This window comes from Pleurodeles waltl, chromosome 2_2 (genome assembly GCF_031143425.1).
Source record: "Pleurodeles waltl isolate 20211129_DDA chromosome 2_2, aPleWal1.hap1.20221129, whole genome shotgun sequence".
NCBI lineage: Eukaryota > Metazoa > Chordata > Amphibia > Caudata > Salamandridae > Pleurodeles > Pleurodeles waltl.
Window position 1 is genome coordinate 316,903,821 of NC_090439.1, and position 18,885 is coordinate 316,922,705.

At 41.8% G+C, this 18,885-nt stretch overlaps 1 protein-coding gene across 2 annotated transcripts in view; it reads right to left on the bottom strand.

Annotated features, from left to right (window-relative positions):
- ATP9B (ATPase phospholipid transporting 9B (putative)) overlaps positions 1–18,885 on the bottom strand; it is a 2,250,419-nt gene that overhangs the window by 166,725 nt on the left and 2,064,809 nt on the right. For both annotated transcript variants that reach the window (XM_069219789.1, XM_069219790.1), the window contains exon 22: positions 12,928–13,072. In XM_069219789.1, coding sequence (XP_069075890.1) covers positions 12,928–13,072 — 145 coding nt within the window. The remainder of the gene's footprint in view (positions 1–12,927; positions 13,073–18,885) is intronic.

An 18,885-nucleotide genomic window follows, 5' to 3' on the forward strand; every position in this document is an offset into this window, starting at 1 on the left:
TAAAAGAGTACATTCTACGCAACTGGATGTGGCAGGATAGTGGGGATTTTGTAGTAATAGTATCTCCTAGAAAGGGCATTATTAAAGGTAAGTAACTCTTTAGAAAAGATTTCAAGTAGTAGCTTATTTAATGTGTAAGTTATCAGAAATGTATCACAATAAAAACATTGGCAAACGCAGATCATAGAACAGGGACCAACACTCCTTTCGGAAAAGGGGGCTGACGAACAAAAATATACATCTTAACATAAGATTTCGGATGAAAGATTGCGAGTAAAACAACTGACTAGTAATCCCTAATAGTGTACGCCAAAATGTTAGTGTGGACACCATAGTAATCAAGCGATGTAAAAATCAAGCGTAGAATCAATAAGATAACAAGATGCAATACTTTTAAAATGTTTAGGATATGTCACTTCGTACTCCTTGCTGTCGTGTGAGCACATTTAAAGTTTCAAGCTGCCTGATGAGTGCTCAGAGTCTTCTGTAACTGTTCGTAACCCGCCATACACGAGATCCAAATATGTCATTAATTTTCCAATGCAGCAACTGGTTTGCAAGTTAAAGCATGACTCGATTGCCTCTCTTAATGTGCGAGAAGGTGACATTCTGAGCACTGACATGAGGTACCTGCTGTATATATACTGTCACTTAGGACAAATGCATAAAACGTGCTCCAAAGTCTCGTACTTAAAGCTAGAAAGTACACAGGCTTTTGATGCCAGGTTATGGTTTAACCCAAAACCCTTCAAATTCCATCAGTGGGATTTAAAGGAAGCAAAATCTTCCATATTTCTGTTTAAGGCTAGCTTTAAAATTGGCATTGATGTCGGCCTGTATGTTTGTAGAGCGATACTTCAACTAGATACCCTATTTTAGGCAAGGGACTAGTACATTTCTTATTGTCCTTTTGTGACTGGATTTCGTTATGCCCAGTAGGTTATGTAAAGGAGCTACATTGTGTTTCATTATTGAGGTAGAGACTCTTGAGAGACAGAGAAAGGAGAAGAGCTATCTTGATCAAATAGGAGATCTTTGTAAATTATGCTCTTTAGAGTGTTCTATTTTGCCGCAGTGCATTCACAAAAATAGTAAATCTTTTGCATTCAACATATAATTAGCAGCTCTTCCACCGTATATGAGTACAAACCTATTTGTTGATTTGGATGCAGTCACGGCTCCTATCTTTAGCTATGCCACATGCTCAGAAGCTGTTAGCTGTTTAAAGCATTTTGTTGGTTTTGAAGGTCGATTGGCGTTTAGGAACATATGGCAAGGTCGTCTGCATACGCCACGTGACTTATGTGAAGCCCCTAATTTTGGAAGGGAGAAGTTCACATTATGGATATAGGAGATATATCGGAAATGTAGTGAAAAAAGAAGAGGCGCTATAACACACCTTGCTTAGACCATTTGCGTTGGAGACGGTGGGTTGTCAGTTTCACCTTCAGCCAGGTGCTAATAAGCCATGACTTCATTAGTTGTAGCAAGCCTCTGTCAATACCTAGTGAGAGGAGTTTTGTCCATAGATGGTTACGGTTTACTTTATGAAAAGTGGATAAATAGTCTACGACACAGACGTGTAAGGCAAGGAGTCCTTACTCCACTGGTGGATATGTGGAACGGCCCAGACCAAAAACCCCTGCAGGAGCGAATGGCTAAACTGCCCTTACCGTTGGAACTGGGGGTCAAAACAGCAGTGCTTTGCGAACGTGTGCACTGATGCTCACACTGCTGCCTGACAGATGTCAAGGACAGGCACTCTACATGCCAGTGGAATGGGAGCAGACTTGGTCCTGGTGGGATAGGTCCTCAAAGCCCCCAGAAGCTACTTCTTAGACAGTACGCAGCATATTTTGATGCTGAAGTCTAGCCACTTGTCAAATTCTGTATTCTACACTGCATTGCCTTTACTTGTCCCAAAGAATCTCACTAAGAGTTGAACAAGGACAGCCGATCAAGTAAATGCAACAAAAAAAAGGTGAAAGGGCCAACAGATAACGTTTAACCATGCCCACTGCAAGTCCTCTCTGGGCTAAAGATAAAACACGTCACAAGACATCTGACAATTTGGTATACAGCAGGTCTGTATTATGAGTGCCACAGCAAGCTACAAACTTATTTCAGAGTCCAGCATAACAGATTTTGTAGACAGATGCATGGTCACCAAGAAGGTATCAACTACTTTGGAAAGACGACAAATCCAGTCAAGTGTTAATATACATTCTCCACACATGGAGGTGTAGAGTGCACAGGCCTGGGTGCAAGATCCTAACCTGCTGCTGCAACAGAAGATCCTCCCAGAAGCAGCAGCCTTATCAGGACAGGTACCTAGGACCAGAAGGTCTGTGTACTACACTCTCCTGGTCCAATCCAGAGCCCCTATGTTGACATAGGTCCGGTTATACTTGATCTTCTTCAGAAATTGGAAGAGGAGAGGTAGAGGCAGGAAGTCATACAGGACATCCATGTTATATTCTAGGCAGAATGCATCTCCAAGAAACAGCCTTCACGGTAACTGCAATGTGTAAATGTGTTGACACTGTACATTTGCAGCAGTGGTAAAGAGATTGAACAAGGGTTCTTCTCAATGCCGGAAGACACCCATCGCCACTTTTCGGTGTAACTGCTACTCCTGATCTGCTAGGCATCGCTGGCAGAGTTAATGTTTGATGGAGAGCAGGAAGAGTTTCTATGCCAAGTGAATTGCCTGCAACTCCAGCAAGTTGATGTAGTGGCAAATTTCCACTGGAGACCAGAGTCCTCTGATCTTTACATCTTGCAGATGACTTACCCAACCCAGCAATAATGTGTCTGTCTCCACTGTCAGCTCAGAATGGGGTTGAGCAAGGGTTCTACTGCTGGCCTAACTGTGGTCAAGCAGCAATCACTGCAGACTTTTTGCAGTCGCCTCCGAATCCTGGATGGAATCTGACAAGATTCCTGTAATCTGGGCCCAATGAGAGTTCAAATACCACTATAGAGCCCGCATATCCCACCTTGTGTGGTCAACAAGCAGGATGCAGGAGGCCAATAGTCTAAAAATACTCAGAGCCACCCTCACCATGACCCAAGAATGAGGATGAAACATCTGAATCATAGCTCGATTGTCCTGGATTCTGATCTGGAAGGAAGGCTTTGTAACACACCATATCCAGGATAGCTCTGATGAAAGGGAGCCTCTGTGAAGGAGTCAGGTGTGACTTCAGCAAGTTCACAGAGAACCCAAACAACGTCAGAAGGTTCACCATCCTCTGGAAGTGGTCCACAAATGACTTTGGGGGGCCAGCCTTCAACAGCCAGTTTTGGAAGGAGAGAAAGACTACCACACCCAACCTCCGAAGATATGCTGCCACCATAACCATCACCTTCCTGAACATCTAGGAGCCACAGGAGAGGCCTCAAAGGAGCACAGCAAACTGAAAAAGTTTTTGACCCACCTTGAACCACACGTAGAAGTTGTGGGCTTACAATACAGGAATAAGGAAATAGGCGTCCCACAGGTCCACCGCTACCATCCATTCTCCTAGTTTCACGGCAGATATAATCTGGGCCAGATTTAGCATCTTGAATTTGTCCTTCCGCAGGAAGAAACTGAGAGGCTGCAGATCTAAAATAGGATGAAAGCCTTCGCCCTTTCTTGGCACAAGGAAATAATGGAAGTAAAATCTGGTTTCAATTTCTGAAGCCAAACTCTCTGTGGCTCCTTTTGCCAAAACAGTCTGAATTTCCTGCTGCTGCATAATAGATATGTATTCCTCTGAAAGCCCTTCTGATGCAGGTGAAAGACGCAGCTGGTCAGTAGGGAATAAAAGGGTGTAGCACCACTACACTATCTGCAGGACACACCTGTCGCATGTTGTGGTCTGCCAATCACCGAGACAATTAATGATTCTGCCTCCTACAGAACAGTCATGTGGTGCTAAGAGCAAACTAAAGGGATTTGGAGGCTGTTGCTGGAGGGGTGGAGGACTTGGAGGTTTGCTGTTCCAGTTAGCCTACATGTTGTCTGTTGGATTCCTCACCCCAAAATGAATAGGGTGCCTGTTCTTGGGTTGGTGCGCCTTGATACTGTCTGCACGCAAAACCCCTGGCGATGTCTTGACTGTCAGGGATGCTGCCATGCAGGTGAGAGACTGAAGGAGGGCACTGTAGCTCTACTTTAAATCAATCACTCTAGTGCGGAGTCAGCCTTCTTGCAAAATACGCAACACCCGCTAAAATATATATCAATGCTTAATGCCTAGATGTCACCTGAGATGCTCATGGTTCTTATCCATGAGTGGTACAGGACACTTGTGTTGGCTGCTCTGCCTGAATGCCTAAATAGTTGGTTGTGTCCAGGCATGACTGTATGACATATGTGCACCATCCTGACCCTACAGAATATTTGATGTGGATTTCCTTTGGGACTGCTGGCAACATCTCTGCAACCATAACCCATAATGTGTGGTAGTATTTACCCAGCTAACAGCTGGTGTTGCCTCATAGGGCAAGGATAAGTGAAGAAAACACGTGCTTCTCGAGTGCCTCAATTCTCTTTCACTCTCTATCTGGGGGACGGGAGGGTCACAGGGAAGGAATTTGGAGTGATCCTGTTAGTGGAAGCCTAAAACACCTAACTCTTTGGAGTTGGGTGTTGTATCAAAAAAGCAGGGTCACCCAGGGCAAGTTTGTGGTATCATGCTAACTCTCTGTTTACAGGTAGGTAGGAACAAAGTTTGTCCGAGGTGCCCATGAGGGTGTCAGTTAGGGCTTGGTTGAGTGGCTGCAAGGGCTCAGGCGAGGTTTGCCCAGACTGCAACAGTTCAGTGAGGACATTGGTTTTCACCTCAAAAGACGGCAATTGTAAGTCCAGCTGCCCATCTGATGGCGATAAAAAATGAGTCTCGCTCTTTTGTTGAGGGATCAGGGGTAGAACCAGCCCCATGTCAGGAGAAGTGTCAAGTCCATTGGCCTCTTAAAGGTCCAAATAGTAATTTTCGTCATCATATTGTGAGGGGAATTCATCCTTCTCATTTTCATCATCACTAAAGGCTGGTTAGCCTTGGTCAGATTTCAATCTGAAAAGTTGTTGAAGCACTGGAGCGTGGCTTCTAAGCAAAGGAGCTGTTTTGCCTGAGTCAGAGTGAACAGGACCAGGTATAGCATGTGACCTCAGTCGAAGTTGAGTGATTTGGTTCTGAGTCGAACAAGACAATAGGATCAGTGCTTCTGTTGGCATCGATGTGGCAGGAACTGGTGTGGATTCTGCGCCAGCTGAAGACTCGACTTTGGGTTAGGATGGTGGGAAGTGCAACCTGCTGGCGATATTCGACTAGCGGCCTCTACGGATCAGTTGTGCCCAAAGATGTGCCATAAAGAGCTGAGTGCGGAAGATCACAACATGGCTTCTCTGAATGGCAAAGTCTGTTGCAATTTTGACGACAGCCCCAGAAATTTGGGGTGCACTGGATTCAACTGTGGAATATATTCCCCAGTGAGGGACCGGGAACGAGACCCAAGGAGGACATTTGCGCCCTTCTGACTTTTCAAAGGGAGAGTGGCAAGGCTGGAATGAGGCTCACTTGGACTGGCTATGCTTCATTTTGGACTTTGCCTTACTCGAAGGCTTGGACTGTGACAAATCCCTGTTGCAGGAGAGGGGCCAAGCGCAGGAAAGTGTTGGTGCTTTAAGTTTCGAGCTGGAATGGGTCTTACACTACATCCTGTGGTGTTTGACATCATACAGCTTAGCCTCATGATCCCACATCACTTTCGGCAGCATAAGAACACACTCCTCACTCAACTTGGGAGTTGTGACCTGAACCCAAACACCAGCAACATACCTTATACGGATCTGTCACAGACATCTGCTTGCAACAGCCCCTACAAATTTAAACTCTGTAGTTTTAGGAGTGAATATTTTGTATTGCACACTGGAAAATATGATTGTCAACTGATGAGAAAAAGTTAGGAGCTAGTCCAGATATGTGTACAAAAGCATTGAAAGAAAGAAGGTGATGTAAATGCGTGTGGGTGGAACTTATATGTGGGTACAGTCGTCACTTCTGGTGTAGAGCACAGTTGCCACAGAGCTCTCTCTTGAAATGGTTCACATCCTGCCCCACCAGCTGGCATCAGCTTGTACAAATGCGTTCCACAATATTATAGATACTCCCCATCACCTGTGGAGTATCTTGGAGCTTCAGCCTATCTCCTTTCATCTTTAACATATACATGGACCCCCTCAGATCCAGTTTTGCTGAAAAATGCATTGATACCCATCAATAAATAGAGGATTATCAAATCTACCTAAAAGTATCCCCAGTCAGCAACATAAATTGACTCCCACACTTGCCTCAAACTCAACCATTCTTGGATGTCAACCAACTTTCCGAAGCTAAACTTCACAAAGACTTAATGCCTCCTGCTTGCTAACAGCACTAACCAACCCCAGATTCAAGGCTTGTTTCTCTGACTAAACCTACCAGGATACACACCCTCAGCTGACAGATCATGCAAACTCCATGGGATTCATCTTAAACACAGATCTCACAATCAAGGAACACATTGCGAGTAAGACTCATAAAGCTCATTACCAACTCTCCTTCATGAAGAGAGTGAGTTTCTCCTAGAAGATAATTTAAGAACAACTCTACAAACTTTAGTCCTCTTCTATCTGGAAGGAGGCAATGTCTTGCTCAGCAGGCAGGACTCCCTAATACTACATTAGAACACCTGAAAGGTATCCCACAGGCAGCAGCATGGCTCATCAAAGGCTCGAAGATATTCAATCACATCACCCTCAAATTAAAAGATCTAGACCAGCTCTGCATTGATCTGCATCAAGATTCACTGAATTACATATAAATCCATCAACCAGACCCCAGCTTATGTCACAAACAAAGTACCTACATCTATGGGGCAATTTCTGACCAGGAGCATGGATATCACAAGACTGGATACAAAACATAGCAAGAAGGAACAACAAAACATAAGGCAAGCTTTCTCCGTTCATGCTACCAGGATCTGGGACAGCATCCCTATCAATGACATGTAACTACCAACTCACCTACAATTCAGAAAAGAGAGCAAGGCAAACCTCTTCAAGGAGCAACATCCCTGATAAGAGAGTCTACACCTGACCTATCCCCAATTATTTCATCTTCCCAGGGGTCATGCCCTTTATTCAGAACTGTTGCTCTTGAGCTAGTTTTGTGTTCTGCAAACACCAACACACATAAAACAAGCAGTGATAATTGTGAAACAATCAAAAATAAAATCCTTTACTAAATTAGATGCAAGAAGGGAGACCTTGTTAGATATAGTTTATAATATACTGGAGTCAGAGGAACAGGCTATGCAGCATCTGAGTTCTATGCATCCTGTAGAATGGGGATTGACCAAGAACTTTGCTTCCAAAAAAGGCTCTTATGAAGGGTATCTGGGAGATGAAATATAGAAGTACTGTACCAAAAAAGTCATGAATTAACTTGGAGCAGATTATATAAGGAGAAAATTGCATAACCTAATTGATCTTGCAGGAGTACAAAGGGTCTTCAATATTCTGCCAATAATATCGAAAGTAAAAAAGTTGCTTTTAAGTCTTTTTTTGTACTCCAAAAGTTACCATGGATACTTGGTGAATAATGCAGAGTAACGTCAGACAAGGCAAATGTTGGCATTGAGCCTACAGATGATCCACATGATGAAATAGATTGAGTTGTTATATTTCGACAGATGGAGCACAGACCATCCTTTGAAAAGGGTAGAGGCTGGAACATGTTGCTTCATAGGAGACCACAAAACTGGTCTAAGTTACAACACATCCCCCTACTTCCTGCATCTCAATATCCTAGTAGTGAGCACAGCTTGTGGTGGGATGGCAGTGATAGGGTGAGCAACTTGAAGAATTATGAGAGAGGCAGGCTGAATGTTGATGAAGGGGCTAGTGCCAGGCTAATGGGCATCGTGGAAGGAGCCATGTAAGGTGGCATATAGCTTGTCCCCTTGTGGATTATTGCTCCCCCTCTGCCACTGGTACCTGTTGTATTCTTTGTCGACCAAACCCTTCTATCACAATTCACCAGGCATGCTGTGAATATCAAGCACAGATCCATCGCTCTTCAATTCCACTGCTTTCGTAATACCGCGTTCTGGAAAAGTTTCCTGTTTAGTATGCTTCTATTTACTATACTGCCCATTCGGATCAGCTGGGATATGTTAAACGTGTGCCTCAGACTTAAGACTTTAAAAACTTCCCAATTTGATTAAGTGATGATCCTCTCAAATAATGAACACTTGTCAAGGGACTCCCAACTGTGTGTGTCAAACTTGGGCTGCCCCATAAGCCAACCTTCATAAACTAGGAACATTGCTCTACCTGATAAAAGCCTTTGCATTTAAAGTCCACTCCTGCCATATTCCACAAATCAATGTAGAGAGGATAGGTAACAGCATAGTCATACAATGGTTTAAACTGTATGTGGGTTATCTCCCATGTTCCATCATGCACAGGTTGTTACCCTAATGTGTCTGCACATCATTTACAGACCATCTGTACTCCCCTTTATATTACCAATTTCCCCCAAAGGCACAGCCAGCTATGCTGAATACAATACAAACAAAAGTGAAATCAGGGCAAAAATATCTATAGTCATGTACATCACTACAATGAATAGGTGTGAGTGATATTTTTTATTTACTTCCCACGTAAGATCCAGTTCATGTGCTACCCAGTTTATGTTAAGTAAGCAAACAATGGAAGACAGGTAAAATAATAATAATCTTGCTCACTGAATGCTTCAAACAGATACATTTCTGAAACCACCTTCTCCATTAAAACACTAGCACATAAAGCAATTTATGTACAATGAGTCGATTTCACTGAACTAGTGACTCACTTCTTACATTGACCTTTAAGTCCTTTTAATTCATTCTGATTTAAAATAATCAATAACATGCATCTGACATTTTATTTCAACAAAGTTGTTAATATTCCACAAATGTTTTTCGTTGCTGACTTTCCACATATAACAATGTGTACTCTGTGCTTTTCATGATTATTATTAAACTCTTGGGTCTGAGTGAATCTGGAATATTGCTGTATGTAAACCATCACAAAAAACAATTCTAAACATTGAGGCTTACAAGTGGAAATGGAAAAAAAACATTAATAATCAGAAACAAAACATGAATTGATATCTCAAAATTAACTTGTGTGGTTCACATTAATGACATGGTTATTCAGGCATATACAATCTGGGTGCCCTAAACAACAGGCACAGTTAATCTCATGTCCTGTGGTAATTTTAAAATACCAAGCATTAATTATTCTTTCTTCTTGTGTACCTCCCACTCACCACTATTAATCAGAATGTCCCACCCTCTGCTTTCTTGTACTTCTTGCTTACTTTTCCCACTTCAGTTTGTTTCCAAAGTCTATCATATATTTGTTATTTAAAACCATGTAAAACCCAATCTCTCTTTTAACTGCCTAAATACCCACAAAATCCCAATTCCTTTAATATACCACCATCTTCCCTTTGTGACTCGTATGTTTACTATTTCAAGTGTGAATTAAAAAATGATGAGAAAAAGCAGGTAAATTCCATTTTTTTCATTTAAATTATATGGGCAAATGTCTTCTAAATATTCTGTATGTAAAACATATACCCATTTCACTCTCTCCTGACAATGTATTTAGAGATCTGAAACCTTATATTGTGTAACACTGTGAGACCCTACACAAAATGTCTTGCAACTTAGTATCTTTCGTATTTTGTTCATTTACTTGGCCTCTATTCAGTAGTTCTTAATTTTATATTCAGCTTTGATGTTTGTTCCACATAATCCTTCTCACAGGAACAATTTAAAATGTAAATTCATTTTCTTTACTGCAATCCATCAGACTTACAGGATCACATCGTTGTAAATCACTAAGTAGGCTGGTTTGATGTACAAGCCCTTTGTTTATGTTTTACATACAGTTGTTTCTTTCCATTTCTAACCGTGTTTGCTGTGTCATATTGTATTTTATGTATTTGGTAGCTTGTTAGATCTCACTAAGACCATGGATGCTCACAAATGACACTAAACTATACATGTCTTGACCATTTGTGCCTTCTCTAAAATAAATTCCTGCCTCTAATTTAAAATTCACAGTAACAAACGCATTCACATAATCATCCTTGTGAACCAAGCACTAGAAGTTTGCAAGCATTCAAATAAGCTAGTAAAGGTACAGCAGTCCTAAGCACTGATCGCTCTTGGACCGCACTACATGAGCTCTTATTCAAATAAGATTTTAGAGTCTGAAACTCCCTGTATTTTAGCCTTAAACAATGAAGTTATTTCTATCAGACGTGACACATTAAACCCAAGACTAAAATATTGAACATGCAGTAATTCAAGTGATTAGATATTACGTTTCAATTGCCCCATAAATGGTTCATCTCAACTATCAAAGAATTTCCCACACTTTTCCTAGTCCTGAGGATGCTTTTTAATAGCCTAAGGGTAGACACACTCAGAACCTAATACTAGAATTTGTGTTCAGATGAACAATCACAGTGGATTCAGGCAGTCATAAATAAGATATGTGAACCACAGGCCTCTGCATGACATTACTGACATTCACCCCCCCCATATGTAACAAGATGAAGGACCTCAATTAAACCATTAAAGTGATCCAATTAATTTTACATTTAAAGGGCTGGTGTCAAACCTTGGTATCTGTAAACTCAAACGATATTATGAGTCTCATTTATTTTTGATGTAATAAAAAATGAATATTTTTTTAAATACAATTTATATGAACACTTTTTCACACATGATAACAGGCACACTAATTCAACAACCATGTTCACAATTTATCTATGTATACTGCTTTACCAATGCCCTAATACAATAGCTATAATGTATTTCCTTCTGTATTTTTCTCAATCTTAAAGAGGCAGTCTGCACTTTCTCAGTAAATTCAAATAGAATTTATTTGGTATAATGCAATGGAATTAGAAACCTGTACTATTTAAACACTGATAATTAATTAAAAGGCATTTGGGTTACTTTCATTTCTGTTTGTTCATCCGATAACAGCACAAGTGTGCCAACTCTGTTTAGTCTACCTTGCCAAAAAACCTTACCACCCTCTTCAGCTCATTCAAAACGTAACTGCTCAGGCTACTACTGGTTCTACAAGGAGAGCACACACTATGCTTGTGCTCAGGTCCCTACACAGGCTGCTGATACACTTGAGAGTTACTCTTAAAGAACTGACCATCGTCCTGTAAAGCCAGGTTACAGAAATCATTTGGACTCTAAACTTACCATGTACTGTCCCGCCCTAACATTTCAGTCTGACAATCACCTTTTACTGATCCTTCCAAAAACAAGAGTATCATTCTTGTGGGATCGCTCCTTTTCTTCAGCAGAAGCAAAGCTGTGCTACTAATGAACTTTTAACGGTTGTGCCCCATCTAATATCAACATCTTTAGGTAGCTTTTGACACCATGGCTTTTCAACAAGTCCTCTTAATCACTTTACATCTCTTTTTATATTGGCTGTGAGTTTGTTGAGCACGAAGAAACTTTGCGTTCATATGCCTCATAAATAAATTAAAATACCATGTTGTCTTTTACTGAGGCTCCAGTCTGTTTCTCTTAAATTCAAATTGACAATAATGGTTTGTATAATAAAACCATGTACATTTGAGTTAATGATGATAGCCTCCTTTTTGTTGTAATGAACATATTGTACTGAATGTAAATCATTGATTGGTTTCTCACAATTTATAATTGGTGTGAGCATTTTTGCAATTCAGCCCATGCAGCTCAAAACATCATAAAGTCATTCCTTTGGAAAAACATTTTGTATACATAACATCTACTACAAGCATATATCAAGAACTATAGTACCAACCGCTGTCAGCAATGCATCAATAGTCTACAAAAATGCTATTCAACAATTACATCACTATATGAAAACACTAGAAGGTTATTAACTAATGAAGACAGATGAGCAGCAGATGGCTTTATTTTCTGACATACACTATTGTAGGCTACAATGGCTATTACATGCCTTTTTTAGGCAGAGGCAGGAATATAACAGCCAGTTCATTTATCTTCCTCATTACAGGCAGGAGAAAAAATGTAACACTGTTAAAGCCATTACAGTGCAATTAAAGTGGTGATACAATACAATATTAAAGTGTGATACTAAAGTGCGATAATTGCAAAGACATTTTGTAAAAGTAAGGATTAGCAATTGGAAAATCTGTACATGATCTAAAACGTCCTTAAAATTGGTGCCACGCCACCAGCTTAGTAAATCTATGCTAAGGAATATATAGTATGATAAGTATTCCAACACTCAAAGATGTTTTTTGTAAATGCTGTTTCATTTCTAAGTTTGTTGCAGAAACTGAGGCATGTAAACGATTGTGCAAGGACATAATATGAAAATACAAGTAGTCCAAAATATATAAATTGAACTTTTATAAAAGCAAACCCTGGAGTGATGCAATGTAAGCTTTTTACTGTTATTATTTTGTAAATGTGACACAGATCTCTCCATTCATTCATTCATTCATTTATATCATCTACTCACCTCACCCTAACCTGGCAACACTGAATATTTAACTAATGAAATTTAGGAAGAGAATCCAGGAAACAAACTAATCTTTCACTACTTGGTAATAGACAAATGTCCTTTTATATGAGAGATAGCTTGAAAAATAATCATAACATTTGGGTACAAAACTTTGAGCAGCCTTTTCAGAAACCAATATCTGCAAAATAAATCCTCTAAATGCAAGCCTGATTTGGATCACACAAGCACATTATTTCACTTTTCACAATAGCTACGATCTATTGATTCTGGTATCCAAATTCTTGACACAGATAACAACACTGACATATTGAAAGCAGAAGTTTGTTATTTCTTACCAATTGCACAGGTACGTTTTCCCGTATGCTGCTGTAACAGTTTCACAATGTGGGCCTTCTGCGTGGGTGAACATCTACAGCAGACCACAGCAGGACACTGGCAAGCGAGTTCAACAAATTCGTGCTCATAGTACTTCAAACAAACCTATGAGGAGGAAATAAAGGATGCTCAGTGGTTTTACTATTGTATGCTGCATAGTCATCCTGTTTAGAAGCAAGCATTTACTTTGTACTACCATGTATTACAGTGTTGTCCAACCTTTTTATCGCCGCGGACCGCTAAATGTTGGATAATTTTTCCGTGGCCCGCTTGGGAGGGCGCAATGCTCTGCGCTACGGCCGCCTGCCACAGTGAAATGAAGTTGAAGTTCCTCGGGCGGCCCGGTGCCGATTGATCCACGGACCGGCACCGGTCCGCGGCCCGGGGGTTGGGGAACACTGATGTATTACATTACTTACAGTACTGATCTTGTGGTAAATGTTGTTTCAATCCTACTGCTATAGTCAATCTATGATTCAATTATAATATGGCATATTATTTAAAATAGGAAAAATAGGATAGATACTGTTCAAGAAGTTTCTAAAAACCAAACCAGAATGGGATATGCTTAGCTTTTACCAGGCAGCACTCGTAAAGAAATTGTCTTGGTCATTTTCATTAACATACATTCTCTGAATTCAAGCAAATGTTTCTAAGGTAAAAAAAAAAAAACAAGGCGACTGGCACAGGGTGCATGTGTTGTATGTTTAGCACTAGAGGTATCAACTGCTAATGCTGAGGCAGTAAAGCCTGCTATGTACTAAAACATAACTTTCAATTAACCCACGAACGTCACTTTTGAAATCCCAGCCAACACACCAGTCCAGACACCCTTAAAATACCTGATAATGATGGTCACCCCGCTATTTCTGGGATAAACATACAGACTGATAAATATATATTTTATTGAATACATATCACACAGCTGTTAGCTACAGATGACTCTGTCCAAGACAGAACCCACTTGCTCAAGACCTTTTCCCTTACAGAAAAATTTACACTAACCTCCCTTCTGGCATTCGTAGACATGAATTCCCTGTACTTCAAAACCCCACCTGAAGATGGTAAAACAGCAGGTGGAAAAGAACAATGTGGACTGACATAGTCGCACAAAATCACTACTTCCTTGATGAAAGACATTTGTCACAGAGGGCAACATCAATTTGCACAAAATTAGCATCAAACTACCCATTTTTTACAGCTAACCTAGAAGATGATTTCCTTGTCTTTAGTTCAAAATCACTATCATAGCACATTTAATAGCTGACTTTTTCATGAACACGGATAACAATACATGGTAGAAACTAAAGTGGCATTCTAAACCTCAATGACTCTCCACCAACTCACCATTGTCACAACCTGAAATCCATAAACATGTTGAGTGAGAATATTCCATAAAAAGAACAGCATGAACCATGATTTCTACATCTGCAAGGTAACTTCTGAAAAACATGCCTGTCATTTCTCAAAGCATCTCGGGTTGAAATTACTCAGCAAGAACTCTGAACCAAGCATGACACTCTGTTCCACCAGCAACCAAATAAGGTTTTTATGTTGTTATGGTGTCAGAGACCAGAGCACGGTTTGTCTGCCCGATTCTGTAATTGTTGCTGTTTTTTTGAAGTCATGATTATATCACATGATAGTAGTCCAACTCTGCCTTTAGCAGAGATTTCATTAGTTGCACATAATGGGTGAGGCACAGTAAGGAAAGGATCCTTCAGAGCAAAGAACATTGAAAGTTAAAAGTTAACACCCTTGGCCATAGCTATAATTTGAGAAGAAAGAGACATGTCCGTTTTTCCCTTCTGATGGAAGGTGGTGACTGCCTGGATTCTGTAGCAATTCGAAGAGGTGGATTTCTGGTCTCTTCTGCTGAGTACCACAATTTCAGCTTTTGTTCCCAGTGGTCTTTAGGGGATACTGGCTTGTTTCCAATGGCAGGCAATGGCCTTCCAGTCTCAGCCATATCATTGATATCCCAGGGTGGATGGTTAGAGGGAAGGCCTCCTACTGTACGCTTTCCCCGAAAAAGAGAGCTGCACCATACTGGTGTGCACTTAGATCGTAGTCATGTCTAACCATGTCAATCGAGTTATAGACAAATACGTAGAACTCAAAAGGATTACCTTGTACGCCACCATATCGAGCTGCAAAAAGAACAGATGATGGACGGAATGCTGAACAATACAAACATTCACCCCCAGTCAGAAAGATCTGGGTTTAATCCATCATTTTTTTGCTCACCACGCCACCCCAGCCGTAAGCAAATCAGTCTTGACCCTATTCCCCATGGGAACAGTCCAGCCCGAACTGCCAAGCCAGGTCCTCCCTGGACCAGAAACAAGCATCCTAGGACTGGTTTCAGGCTTCATCAGCCAGGCTAGCTTGAATCCAGTGGCGCAGTGTGCATGGGACCCACGTGTTGGGAGGCGGTAAGGGTCATAACTACTACTACCATGAGGCTCTGTTTCTGTAACACAAAACAAGAGGCTATTGTGCTCTTGCGCATTTTCACTTTTCTTATGTTTACTTCTCATGGACTGAGCAATCTACATATAATGCTCTACTCAGAAACATGTCTGCCTTCTTAGCTTGACATTGCCTTGGTTTCCTCAACTGAAACTATTGATGGCATGTGTGACACCACAGCAAGTGTGAACATCAATTATTTGTAAGCTGGTTACACTGACTGGATATGGCAGGTAACCCATTGAATCTGCGCTGCTCACATGATGACTAATGCTACATATACAACCAAGTTGTGCGTTCGCCTGTATTGTACACAACTAGGCCTTGGAATGGTCAAATACACGTTACATTTCCACTGTGTTGACATAAATGTTTGTGAGATGTCATGTTCATTACTTAATCCCAAATGAAACCTATCAGCACATATATGAGCTGTTCACCTCTAGTATGTTTTGAATGTCTCCAAATGACTTGTTAACAAGTTCAATACCACTAAAATATATCACAACAGTAATCTTTACCTATTTTTTTCTTCTGAGGACTCTATTTATTGGGCCAGATGTACTATGGACCCATTTTGCAACTCACTATTTGCCAGTGTTTGTGATTCGCAAAGAAAGAGTCACAAAATGGCATGCACAAAGGCCATGGCTGTATTTCTAGCGACCCCAGGCATACAAAAGGCTTCCTGTGGCATGGTAAGGCCTCCAAATGACAGGAAGTGCTGCCCAAATTAAGCCTGTGAAGCTGCCACAGGGTGTACGACTGAAGTGCTGCACAACAGCAGCAAGCTTTGGAGTGGGACAAGTATTGGAAAAGCACACAGAAATGTCCAGCCCCCAGCCGCAGAGACACCCACAAGGAAGAGCAAACTCAAGTTTGCAGAAAAAGAACTTGAGATACTGATGGAGGGGTGCTGCAACTATCACGAGCAGTTGTTTGGACGTGCATCCCTGACTGTGCCTAAAAGCCGGAAACGCAGGATCTGGAGGGACTTATAGCTGAAAATAAATGCTGGTGGTGTTGCCCAGTGCTCGGTGAGGAAATACAGAAGAAGTGGTACGACCGTCACTCTCGCACCAAGGAACATGTGGCCAACCCCCTTTGTGATTCCTGGGCAACAGGAGGTGGTCCATCAACTGTCCCCCCCCCCTCTTCAGCACTGGAGACGTCAGCGCCTGCAGTAATGCAAAGTAAGTGCTGCCCTAGGTCACTGTATGGTAGATGCATGTGAACCTAGAACTCAGACAGGAAGATTTCCATCACACCTTTACACAGCAACAATAGCCATCATTGGACTTGTAGTGAAAAATTAGACAGATGCACAGAGTGTAATATTTTTTTTTAATTGATACGTGCAACATAAATGTTATCCTCTCAACATAAAAATAATAGTTTTTCATTTCACCCATTAGATGCAAGTGAGGAGGAAATAGGTTCCCCAGCTGGGGAGGCAGATGAACACATCCCAATGGATGAGGAAGCAGTCTTTGGGGATAGTAACCTTATAACACCTCATGGTTCTCCAGCGGTGCAACATTCTCACCACAGCCACTTATCAGGTGATAAAGTGGAGCCCATCAAAACGCAGAACATCACCTCGAGTCAGGTTGTCACACCCCAAACCCAGCATGCTGCAGTATGTGCCGTACGTGTTGTGGAAGAGCTTAGACACATGGACCTTCCGAATCATATGCCAGTGCAGAAGAGGAAGGAATTTTGTGGATTTGGAGGCATCCATTACTCGGATTCAGTGCCTGCAGCACATGGAAATAAAAAGGGTGAACCAAAAATTACATGCCATGCAACATGCCATGGCCATGAGGTTCAACTTGATGGCCACGAAAATAGACAAGCTGACTGATGTTATAGACAAATTATGCACACAGTTGGCAGTGAGCAGTAGCAACAGGAGGTGCAGAGGGAGGAGAAGTAATGTGCGCATGGGTTCCTTCACTAGTTCCATTGGATGCCTGGCACGTATGAGCTCAGCCTTATCCAGGCACACTGTGCCATTTCAGTCCAAAAATGGGTCGTACCTACAAGTGTCAGCTGCTTTTATGCCACTACAGTAAGAGCAAAATTGGGCCTTCTGGACCCCAAACGACCCCTCCACTGGCCGCCATCTTCTTCTATGGGCCTCACTGAAGAGGACTTCCCTTGGCGCAGGTGGATTCCTCTGCGGTGTTAACAACCAAGGACGGTTGGGATATACTCAGTCTCCTGTTTTGTAATAAGACACAAATGCTACAATAAGTTGTCTCGGTTGGAGATGGAGATGAGGGCTCTAGAAACGGAAATGGTGAGCCAATCTGAGGCAGCAGAGAAATTAGATAAATTAAGAGGGAATTAAAGAGAAGCTGACAGGTGATTGGGCAGACATGATTCTAAGCGCCATGTTGCCACATTGCATGCAGATGGAGTTCGCTCCAGCAGGCTGTTAGAATAGCTAGTACAAGGAGATACGCCCATTTCACCCATAGGAGTGATCCAGTTATTAGATGGGCAAATACTGAACACGTAGGTGACCATAAACATGGCATTCAAGGATTATTATCAGTCGGTATATAGTGCCTCACCACCGTCCCCAGTGACCTGAGTATATGCACACTTAAGCAGTCTGGCACTACCCATGTCCCACCATCACATAGAGAGGAACTAGAAACAATACTGCAGCTAGCTGAAATTAAATTGGCCAAACAACAGATCGCCAGAAATAAGACTTCTGGGATCGATGGCCTACCCATCAAATATTATGCACAATATGCAAACATGCTAGTGCCTAAATTACTGGAAGTATTCACCGAGGCACAGCAGCTGGGCCAACTACCCTGAACACTTAGGGAAGCGCTGATAGTGGTGATACTTAAGCCAAATTGGGACCCCTTGCATCTCTGCTCCTATCGAACTCTGTCCTTATTAAATCTGGACTGTAAAATACTAGGGAAAATGCTGACCAACAAATTACTTCCTATGATTAATAGTATAGTACACCCAGACCAATCAGGTTGTATCCCTGGCCGCAATACCTTCATCAATGTTTGACACCTGCTTAGGCTCATTGACAAGGTCCCTGACCGTGGAGGTGAGATGTGTGCGGTATCGTTAGATATTGAGAAGGCCTTTAATACTCTGAGATGGGACTTCCTTCTAGCCACACTCTTTGGCCCTGAGATTACTAGTTGGATTAAGACACTCTATGGAGACCCGATGGCAAGAGTGCACACGGGTGTTACTACATCAGAGGCTTTTACTGTACAATGAGGCACCGGAAAGGGGTGCCCACTGTCTCCCCTGCTGTTCGCTCTCACCAAGGAGCCTTTGGCGTGTGAGCTGCGGCTGCGGAAAGGACAATGGAGTATTCCGATCCAAGGAGATCATGTGGTATCCTTGTACGCGGACAACGCAGTGGTGTTCCTGCAAGACACCCTCTCTACACTTCCATA